Here is a 10,794-nt window from a genome sequence, read left to right on the forward strand (position 1 = left end):
GGTCATGGCCGAAAGTTCACGGCGGAGACTTCGCCGATGCCACCGCGCCAACACGTGTCGGCGTGTTAATATCGCGCGGCATGATGTGCTGCAGATGAAATACGCTCTTCATTGAAATCATTACCGTGTTCTGCGAGCTGAAGAATTGCCAGTTCAGCGGGATGGTTGTGATCAAGCAAGATGCCACGCTATTTGACTCCAGCTCGCGTCTGCTTACTGGCGCTGATTCACATATATCAATCAAGACAAACATCTTCAGAATCAAGCCTTGACGTGCTGGATTTCATCGCTCAGCATGTAGTGACGAGCCCTGAGGGAGACGACATTGATGACATCGAACACATCGCAATAGCACAGTCCTGTCTGTCTACCTTTACCGCAAAGTTGCATCAATGGGCATCTGAGGTTCCCGGCCGAAGTGTGAACGACGTGCTCCTGCAATTTTTGTGGGCGATAAACGGCATTGATGCACTCAACGAACTATTCACAACACTTCGTGCGAGTGTTGCGAGTACTTCTGGCATCACGACTGAGGGTAGACGACTGACGCCAGCTTCTCCGCTTGGACAATTCGTGCGTCGTTGTTATGTAGAGTACACGCGACTTCCATTCGCAGACGTGCAAAACCTGTGGAACGTGTTTGTCGATTATCGGGCACCTTCATACGATGATTGGGCAGGTAGAAACCCACATGCAGCGATGGCTTTAGAGAACGATAAGTCACCATGGGAGAACTCTGCCACTCTGCGCCGCATGCGAGATGCTGATATCAACGAGCACGCCTGTGTAAGTGCGCTGGATACGGAGAATCTACTCGGCTTTGCAGTTCATCAATTGCAAAAGCTCGGTACGCGCGTGCCCACGGACGTAAGGAGCCGCTTGCAGACATGGATACGTGAACAGTGTGAACCGGGCTCACAGCCATTACAATACTTCATGGCCTTCTTCGAGAATTGGCGAGCTGGTCAGTATACTATGGCGCTGGAAAGCCTCCACCAATACTTCGACTACTCTCTCGCCGCGCGGACCGGATCAGACACGATGAGAGTCTTCTACCAATATGCACTTTTACATTTGAGCGTCCTGCACGCGGATTTCGAGTGTTGGAGTGAGAGTATCGATGCGATGAATGAATGTATAGCTACAGGTTGGTCAATGACGAGCTCAAATACTGCCTCTCATACATTCGCTAATGTGAGGTAGCGCGAGAGAATCAAGACACGGCTTGCTTGAATTTCGCCCTTTCATGGCTACTCTACCTGCGACACGCTCATCCTAACAGGGGTTCGTCGTATGGTAATGTGTCCAGTGTCCTTGGTGGAAGCGGGAACGAACACGACGAGATGGCCTTCCTGAAGCAAAAGGCCAAGGACTCCAGGAATTGGAATCTACTCAGTGGAACTTTGCTTCAGGAAGCAAGCCTTGAGATGTGCACCGTGGGTTCTCACTCTGACCATTTTACCACGCGACGTTACTGATGGGTTCCGCAGGGTGTTGGTATCGGGCGCTCACAAGAGCATCTCTTGCAGGCTCGTTATGTTAACATGCAGCACGACGTATTGAACATGGGATTGGCCACGGCTGTGTTACAAGGCGCGAGCTTCGAGCGCATGGGTAGGTCGCTGGCTGAGCGTTGTCACGATTGATACTAATGAAATGCAGGACAAAATCATCTCGCACGCCGGACCTATGAAGTCTCAAACACCGTTCACAAAGCGCGTGCGCCAGTCAAAGATTTCGTCTACTCGACTTGTCGCTTGATACACTCTCTTTCGCTTATGGGAAACTTCACTCGGGCCCTGAATATCCTCAGCGATTTGTTTCCCATGACTAGAGGAGTCCTCAAGTTGGAGCAATATATTCTCGGGGCAGCGATGCTTGTGCAGCTCAGACGAAGTCTCCACCGGTACATTGTCTCTTTTTACGAACAATCGCCCAAATTGCTAATCCGCTTCTAGGGATAATCGGGAGTCTGCACGAGACTACTTGTTCCAGCTTCGTCCACTCAGAGAATTTGGTGATCCAGAAATGATATTTCAGGTCAATCTTCTCGAAATCGACTTCCACATTCGCATCAACGAACTCGAGGTTGCCATGCAGCTGGTCACGAAGCGCCTCAAGGAAGTTGAAGACGCTGGATCTGGTGAGTGGCAGACGTTTGATATTTTTTCGGGTCGTTAGCTTTTTGCTGACATTTCATACGTTTCTAGACGTGGCAGAACGTCTGCTTTTGCACGACTTGAAGATCCGCATTTACGCCAAGAGCGGACACGCGAGCAAAGGATTTACTCTTGCTCTACGCACAGCATCCATTGCTGAGCGGCACTTCCTTTTGCCTATCCTGTTCAAGGTTGTCCACGGAATAGTCGTCATTTTGCTCGACCAGACCGAGTATGAAGCCGCCAAAGAATTGTGCGAAGCGGCACTCCCAAAGGTACGATAGTACAAAACGTTGCTTCGAGATCATGAGCAATACCGCATAGCAGACGTTGACTTCCCTGATTTAGGTTTTGCAGTCCGATGATCTCGACTTGCGTGCCAAGCTTTTTGTCACGATAGGTGAGGCATACGTCGGCATTTCTCATTCACATCCACAAAACTCGAGCGAGCGGAAACAATGCCTGCGAGTTGCGCAAGGATATATCGAGCGTGGTCGAGAAGGTACGTCAAATTTCGTCAGCTAACTCGGTTTATGTATAGCCGACCTGACAGTGATTTACAGCCTTTGCCGAGTTGGAGGACTTTTGGGGCATGCTCGATTGTCTCGCGATGAAGGGTCGACTTGCCAGAGTTCTCGGTGACGATACTTCAACTGCTCAAGCCGATGAGATGTACAATCAATTAATGCAAAATAAAGAGCGCGACGATGCTTGATGCTTGATGCATAGGCTCGTCGCAGCCCTGAAGGACAACGTCACGCCAGCCTCACTGTATGTGGAGTTACATTGGCAACCCTGAGGGAAGCTATAAAATTTCGTCACTGCTGAGTCATCACGACAGCTTCAGCTCGACATCAACACAATGGTGACGACTCATGGTTCAGCTTCGTATTTCCAAATTTCAACAGGTATCACAGCACTGTGATCAGGTCGATCTGCTAGATTAATCACAGCAACTGGTCCCATCGCGGCGCCGTCATTCGAAATCCGGCACTGAACAGCACTAAGACCGAGCTTTTCTTTCAAGATCACCATTAAACAACATGGCACAAGCATCAGAGCCTCTGACCAAGCTGGACATCTCGCAATCCACTGGTTGGAAGAAGATTGCAAGCGGCAAAGTGCGAGAGATTTTCCAAATCGATCAGGACTCACTTCTCTTCGTTGCGACAGATCGCATTTCGGCTTATGATTATATTATGGAGAATGTAAGTAGGGAAGCTGGCGTTGCCGAAGCAGGTTGAAAAGTGTATCCTTGTCCTGGACTTCATTGGAACGATGTTGTGATGTCCACTTCTTCACAAGATCTAGATGCCGTGCTTTAGTCGATAAGCTTTCCCAGGTTGACCATGTCTTCCACAACAGGGCATTCCCTCCAAAGGCGCTCTCCTGACCCAGCTCTCCGCGCACTGGTTCCAGCTTATTCAATCCAAGTACACTTCGCTCAGAACGCATCTCATCTCCATGTCCCTTCCACGAGACACTCCCGCGGACCTGCAGTCGACACTCTCACGACGAAGCATGCTGGTACGTCGCCATGATCTCATCCCTCTCGAGTCCATCGTCCGAGGCTACATTACTGGCTCCGCTTGGAGCGAGTACCGGAAATCTGGCACAGTCCACGGTATGCAGGTCCCTGCTGGAATGCAGGAGAGTCAACGGTTTGAAGGCGGCGCGATCTGGACGCCTAGCACCAAGGCCGAACAGGGTGAACATGATGAGAACATTTCCAAGGCGAAAGCTATTGAGATCGTTGGCGAGGAGGTTGCCAAGAAAATCGAGCAAGTCTCGTTGGAGATTTACAAGATGGTGAGTTTACACTTGAGACGAGGTCGATCCGGTCTGGTCAGGAATTCCCCTATCTGTCGGTCATGTGTTGACAAACCGATCAAGGCACACGACTACGCTCTGCCTCGCGGCATCATCATTGCCGATACCAAGCTTGAATTCGGCATCGACAAGACTACCGGCGAGATCATCCTCGTGGACGAGGTCCTCACGCCAGACAGCAGTCGGTTCTGGCCCGCAGACAAGTACGAGGTTGGAAAAGGACAGGACAGCTATGACAAGGTATGTCGAAGACGCATCCGAGAAATGCGGGAATCATGCTGACGTTCTTGTTCTTCTCAGCAATACCTCCGCGACTATCTCACCAAGACAAACAACAAGCGCACGGGCGTGACAATTCCCGAGGAAGTGGTCCGTGAGACGGCGAGGAAATATCAGGAGGCGTACGAGAAGCTGACCGGAAACGCTTGGGGGCAATGAAATAGGGAATCTTGGAGAGCTGTGACTCTGTGACCCATTTCGGCAGCTTTGACATCGTGAGATGTTCACACGAAACGTTCCCGAATTGTTCATGTCCACCGGCAAATTGGTCCCGTTTCCAACGTGAGATTCCGAATACGAGGCACTGCCTTACAGTTTGACCGTATGCATGAAATCTCTGTCAACGACGTAGAAGGTCTTCTGATTTAGCATGTGTCCCTTTTTTGAAGAGCGTGATGTTGACCCTAACGAAAAGGAACTTCAAGGTTGGAACTCATTGCAACCCTAAGCACTCCTTCTGCCAGGTGCCCATCGCATTTCGATTTTGTCATGAACAAACGACGACGCTTTCCATGCTTCATCGCGCATAAGCGCATTTATCAAGTATTACATCGCCGACGTATGACTTCCCGAGCAGAGTGCTCTTTTGCGGCCTTGATCGATGTGTTACTTCTGAACGCCCTGGCAGGTGCATTCCCATTCGACATTGGCCATTTGTGAAGTGTTTGTACTTGCTGTTGCTAATTGTGAAGTGCGAATGGATGTCTTTGCCCGTCTCATGACGGATATCGCGTGGCCGACTCACTAATTAGCTGTGGACGACCCGCGTTTTGTCAGATTCATTAAAGGTGCTGACTATGGCGCGAAGATCTATCGAGGGAGGATGTACGTAGCTGGCAGGCGAGAATCTGCGAAGGGCGAGTTGGCAATCATCATTTTCGACGAGATCGATGGCGGCGATGGAGTGAATGGCCCAAGTGTAGTATAGCAAACATGCAGGTGGGCGGATATGGCGTTGTTTGTGTGCAGGCACAATTCCATCGCGGTAGGCGAAGTGTTCGAGCAAGCATGACGATTTGTTCGGCATTCATGATAGCTGTGGGAGGTGACTTCCTCCTTTCACTGCTCTCTCAGCTCCATTCACTCTCGTCGACCACTGGCTAAATCTTCCTCTACCTTTGCTGTTTGCCGCATACACATCGAACCACCTTTCATCGGCAATCAAGCCAAACTCATCAGGCTTTCGCCGCCAACAAAGATAAGCAAACACACAAGACTCTTTGCCACGACTGATAGTCTTCTTCAAATGCCTCGCCCGCGCCGTCGATCACGAGTTCATTCAACAACAATCGCCAAGAAGTTACACCAAAGTCGTCTTCCTGTGGGCACACCTCCACTCCAACAAGACGGGAGTCGATCGCCCACGCGCCTGAGCCAGCGTAGTGACTTGAGTCGTGACGCATCAATATCTTCAGACGAGTTGGAGCAGGGGCCTGACACTACGGAATCCACTCATGACCAATTTCGACAACAACCGCTTGACATGGCCGATGCAGCAACCGATTCCGCTGCTTCTCTGGCATCATTGGCCGAAGCGAGATTGCAACGTCAGAATGAGCGTATTCGTCAGGCGGAAGCTGCTCTGGTGTCTGCTCCGATGGAGCGACAGCGCTCAGACTCGAACAGCAAGGTTAAGATGAGCAGGAACCCGAACCTATCTATCGATACCTCAAGCCGCCTGAGTGGCAGTCAAGAGGCGGATACGAAACTCCCTGCACCGCCAGACCGCTCTGTCAACAACGATAGCCAATCACAAACTCAAGTCACGGAGCTCTCCCGTTCACTCTCAACAGCGTCCCGTGTGACGAGCCTCAGCAAACAAGATGATCACAATGATGCGGCCGGACCGCAACCAGATGACGGATTCCAGGTTTATCTCAGCCGCCGTTCGCGTCGAACGCTCTCGGTCAACAACACCAATCCTGTGGCCGCACCACCGAAAGCTGCGACAGTGGAAGGTCACCTTGCACCGCAGAAGATCCTCGCTGTGTTCGGTACTCCCTTGCCCATACCTTCTTTCCTCGCTTCAAATTTGGGTCGATCGAGCGGTCAATTGCAATTCATACAACATCCAAACGGTGATGTGTCGGCGCATATCTGGAGCGGGTCACGCACGCAATGGGAAAATGTTGGACAATTCAGCAACATTCGCAAACGAATCGAAGGGCAATTAGCAACGTGTCGTCTCAAAGGCGAGACTGCAAGTCAAATGCGACGCCAAAACAGCCTTGCCTACTTTCGTGCTGTTGCGCGTCAGAAAGAGGCAGAGCTACTTGGCGGTCCGTTCGGAACAGCTGACATCAAAGCACTACTGCCAGAGCCTGTTAGTGAAGTTGAGGCATCTCGCGATGTTTCGCAACATACTGATAGCAGTGACTGGAAAGCCCTGATGCAACGGTCTTCCAGAGAAGACCCATTTGCGCAGTTCGTTCCTAGTCAAACCAAAGGAGTGTTTGGTGATCTACGTTCTGTTGGGTCTCCCACGACTACGCGAAACAACGCGCTGCATGCCATCAAGAGCTTTGCTGATTCACTGCATCCCTCGGATGCTAGATCAGACGGACCTGCAATCGCTCACATTGGTGCCAGCAGTCACAACCTAGCACCCCTTTTTCTTCGAACGAACTCTGTGCCTCCTTTGGTGTCTCTCAATGCTCAGACTTCGAGAACAGACAATGCTTTACAGAATTCCCAAAACATTACTGGGCGAGAGAAGTGGTTCGCTTCTGATAACCTTCCGCAAAACGAAGACTTTCGTACTACTCCAGGATTCTTCAACTTAGGCCTGGCACCAGCCAAGCCGACCATCTCCAAATCTTCGCCTGCAGCGGCGTTCTTCGAGAGTTTGAAGCTTGACTCATTGGGAAACGAAGCCTCTCATCCAACTCCATTCAACGACGAGAAAAGATCCGAACCACAACATAAACCGTCTGTGATAATGCCGGATGCCAAGGTACGTGGCGCCTTGCGGGGTCAATTGATACGTCTCGAGGAAAGTGCAAAAGGGCGCAGTGGAGGCGTTACATCTCTCACTAAGATTACGCCTACGGAGAAGCCAACAGGTAGTCAGGACACACCAGCCAAGACGCCATTCCGAACTGTACTCCATGATCCTTATAGGTCAAATGCAACGACATCCTGGGATCCCGCTGCAGAGGTTTTTGGATCTTCGGCAGGCTTCTCTGTCCATCGCCGAATGGCGTCACCTGGGAGTGGATTCATGCTTCCAAAAACTCTCGGGGCTCATCGCCCTGACTTGATCAACACACGTGACGGCCCAGCAGTAGCAGGTGAGCATGCTGTCAACTTTTCTCCGGCATTCGCGCCCTCTACCGCAACGGCTCCGCCTCTAGACTTGACCGCTAAAGTGGTGAATGTGCATGGATATCGAGACGCTACGTTCGGCGGTCAACGCCTGCATTTTAACCCGCACGGTCAAGAGACATATACACAATTGCCGACACAAGGCTCGGGCTATCGCCGCGCACTCCCGGCTCGCACCTTTGATTTGCGAGGCATCAGCTTTCCCGAAGATGATAATCCGCGTGGAGTCAACCCTGTTCACGGGTTATCATCAATTTGGAGAACGCAAGCTGCATCTTCAGCGTCCGCAGACCATACCGGTATACCCTTTGCTCGCCACCAACTCGCTAGTGTGCCGTCTCTGGAAGCCAAATCCTCTTTCATCACGCACGACTCGTCCGCTGTACGATCGTACGATGACCGTTTGCGGAGCTGGTGGGAAGGCGACCAAAAGTTTCAACGCCAGGAAGACTTTTATCAACGCATCAAAGCTGCCCATCGGATTTCATCGCCAAGCTCAATGAAGAAACCTATAAAGATGTCTCCCACCGACACAGGCTCTCCCCTTCCCAATCGTCCAAGTGATCAACAGGCCAAATCACCCGACGCTCCGGTCTCGTTCAACGAACCTCTCACGCGCATCCTCATCCCTGTCTTCGAGAACCTCGAAGCCTACGCTCCGCCCTCGGCACATGCTGGCGCGGACTACTGGTGTCCTTGGAAATCTACCCGTCCGAGCAACAATCACTGGACAGCCGCCTCGCCTTTCTCGCCCGTCGATTCTTCTCTGCAATCGTACTCCACAGCACCGCTTCCGCAGCAACCCGCTACAACTCCCATATCCTACTCAGCACCTCTGTCTCCATCATCGATCCACCGTGTTCCCGAATGGGCCATCAATCGCGGTCCCAAGGGCAACGAGAGCTTTTGGGATATTCATGAATGGGGGAAGCCGCCGGCGAGAGTCGGGAGGGATAGTCGATATTCAAGCACGAGTGGTGGAGGAGGTTTCTCTACTGGAAGTACTGGGTCAGGGAGGTCGTATGTTCCTCCTTCGTCGTTGCCGTCGCCGGTGTTTGTCAGAGGTGTGAGCAGGCTTGGCAATGGGAGGTGAGATGAAAGGGAAAACAAGTGAAGATTTGCGTATGATCGAGATGAAGCAGCCGTGGTTTGCAATCAATGGTCTGATTGTGAATTATTTCTCGTTTACGGCATCGAAAGCTCCTTCTCTGTCAGCTCCTACCTGCTAGGGAATTAAGTGAACTTGAAAGTCCGCCGTAAGATTGAACTCTGTATAATCCACCTACATCTCTCGAAACAAATTCATGATCGCCTCATCTAAGGCTTACCGTCATCTGACTCCTTGACCCCTACGACCGACCTTCCGCCGCCGCCCTCGTCGAAACAAGCCTTCCCAGAATCCTTCCCACAGACTGCACAATCCCACCAACCAATCCAGCAAAGAAAACAAACGGCAAGCTCGCGTCCGGCGCACTTTTCAACCCGGCCCCTAACCTCCGCATATTATAATAAAAGAACTGAATCGGCAATCCCCCACCGATGATTTTCGCTGGAATCAATTTGCTAAACCACTGCCCGCGGATGATATGCGACATTGCCAAAGCGGTATCATCTCCAATGTCCGGATTGAGCAGAACCTTTCGCGGGAGTTCGGGCTCTAATACGGCGGCGCGGCCGAGACCGATCAGAGCGCATACGCCCGAGTCCAGGGCGTCGGCCATGCCGGTCCGTGAGCGGAAACCTCCAGAGAGTTGGATTGGAATCGGAGAGTGCAGGTTCTGAACTTTCTCGGCAAATGAGGTGAAGAAACCCTCTCGGATGCGCGTGCTTTCTCTCATTTGCGGGGCTTTGGAGATGGATCTGGCGCCAAATGTGGTGTGGAGCTTGGACGTGGCGGTTTCGGCGTTGCCACCGGAGAGTTCGATGAAGTCGATCATTCCGCAGGTCGTGAGCCACCGGACCTGTTCGAGCGCTTCGTCTTCTTGGAGGCCGCCGACGGCCATGTAGTCGGCGCTGTTGAGTTTGACGGCGAGGCAGTATGGTGGCGGGCACTTATCGCGAATCTCTTTCACTAGTCGCTTTAGGAGTGTCATTCGCTTTTCGGGGGTTCCTCCGTAGTCGTCGATTCTTCGATTTGTGTGAGGCGAAAGGAATTGTGAGAGAAGGAAACCGCTGGAGCAAGCCGTCAGAAAGAAATAATCTCTCGGCAAGGAAATGGGGGAATCGCTCAACTCACTGGGCACCGTGTAATTGACATCCTGCAAATCCCGCATCGCGCGCAACCACCGCCCCTCGTAGAAAACTCTCTACCGCATCATCAATCTCCTCGATAGTCATAGCCTTCGGTGTTCCCAACACCTTATCCACAGCGAGCTTGTCAAGCCAGGTATCACCGGCCTTCACCGGCACGCTGCTCGGACACAAAGGCGGCATATCCCTCGGTCGATTACCTGCTCCGGCGGGACTCATCCTACCGGGATGTGCAATCTGCACAATACAAGGCGTGCCGTTCGCCTGCGCGATCTGAGCCCATTCCTTCCATTTCGCCAGAATCGCGGGCTCGAGGCTGCCTTCGTGCACGCAGACATCTCCTGCGATGGAGAGGAAGCGGATGTCGACTTGGACTTGACCTGTGATGATCAGACCGTATTGCGACTCGGACCATTTCTTGTAGAGGTTCTTGAAGGAGTCGATCGGAGGGTCGAAGTTTGGGGGCTGCGCGAGGGTCTCTTGCATGGGACATTTCACGAGGCGGTTGGGTAGTGTGAGACCGCATGGTAATGTCAAAGGCTGTGCGATCAGATCGATCGCACGATGGCCATTTTGCACATCTTGAGTATTGCTGCCGTTGGTCTGCTTTTCCGCAGAGGCGAACGCGCCTGAAGTCCCTGCGTCCTTCATCTTGATGTCTCGATGTGCAAGTCTGCAGAAGGAAGAGAGCAATCGCCTGCGATGAAGTTCTTGATTGGAACCATCGCAACTATGACGGCTACCGGCATAATGCCTACAGATCAACACGACGGCGCCATTCGCCGCGCACTAGGAGACAGATACATCAGAGGCGACGATAGTGCGAACCATCTCGCCCGCAAGCCAAAATTGAAGTTTCGCCCGCGTTGGATGGACATAGATAAGCCGTCGAGTTCTAGAGCGCGACGGCGCTGCCTGGCAAAAGCTGGAGATGCAAGCAAATCTATATCTC

General features: G+C 52.0%; 4 protein-coding genes across 4 annotated transcripts; 3 read left to right on the plus strand and 1 right to left on the minus strand.

The window, feature by feature from the left end:
* The first annotated feature begins 95 nt into the window (after positions 1 to 95).
* Positions 96 to 3,068, plus strand: K489DRAFT_384004 (uncharacterized protein). The gene is made up of 9 exons (XM_033605751.1): positions 96 to 1,147; positions 1,204 to 1,436; positions 1,491 to 1,614; positions 1,663 to 1,906; positions 1,959 to 2,143; positions 2,211 to 2,434; positions 2,508 to 2,661; positions 2,723 to 2,930; positions 3,001 to 3,068. The coding sequence occupies exons 1-8, from the start codon at positions 181 to 183 to the stop codon at positions 2,872 to 2,874; spliced, it is 2,283 nt and encodes a 760-aa protein (XP_033456142.1). The 5' UTR covers positions 96 to 180; the 3' UTR covers positions 2,875 to 2,930; positions 3,001 to 3,068.
* Positions 2,983 to 4,658, plus strand: K489DRAFT_384008 (phosphoribosylaminoimidazolesuccinocarboxamide synthase). The gene is made up of 4 exons (XM_033605752.1): positions 2,983 to 3,367; positions 3,525 to 3,968; positions 4,053 to 4,229; positions 4,290 to 4,658. Exons 1-4 carry the CDS (start codon positions 3,203 to 3,205, stop codon positions 4,425 to 4,427), a joined length of 924 nt encoding a protein of 307 aa, XP_033456143.1. The 5' UTR covers positions 2,983 to 3,202; the 3' UTR covers positions 4,428 to 4,658.
* Positions 4,659 to 5,514: 856 nt separating this feature from the next.
* On the plus strand, positions 5,515 to 8,685 carry K489DRAFT_413032 (uncharacterized protein; the record flags this gene model as incomplete). The annotated part of the gene is made up of 1 exon (XM_033607998.1): positions 5,515 to 8,685. The coding sequence occupies one exon, from the start codon at positions 5,515 to 5,517 to the stop codon at positions 8,683 to 8,685; it is 3,171 nt and encodes a 1,056-aa protein (XP_033456144.1).
* An 87-nt stretch (positions 8,686 to 8,772) lies between these two features.
* K489DRAFT_384010 (FMN-linked oxidoreductase) lies at positions 8,773 to 10,747 on the minus strand. The gene is made up of 2 exons (XM_033605753.1): positions 9,829 to 10,747; positions 8,773 to 9,764 (listed from the first exon to the last, which is right to left on the minus strand). The coding sequence occupies exons 1-2, from the start codon at positions 10,491 to 10,493 to the stop codon at positions 8,942 to 8,944; spliced, it is 1,488 nt and encodes a 495-aa protein (XP_033456145.1). The 5' UTR covers positions 10,494 to 10,747; the 3' UTR covers positions 8,773 to 8,941.
* Between the last annotated feature and the right edge of the window lie 47 nt (positions 10,748 to 10,794).

Source organism: Dissoconium aciculare (assembly GCF_010015565.1).
Source record: "Dissoconium aciculare CBS 342.82 unplaced genomic scaffold K489scaffold_14, whole genome shotgun sequence".
NCBI lineage: Eukaryota > Fungi > Ascomycota > Dothideomycetes > Mycosphaerellales > Dissoconiaceae > Dissoconium > Dissoconium aciculare.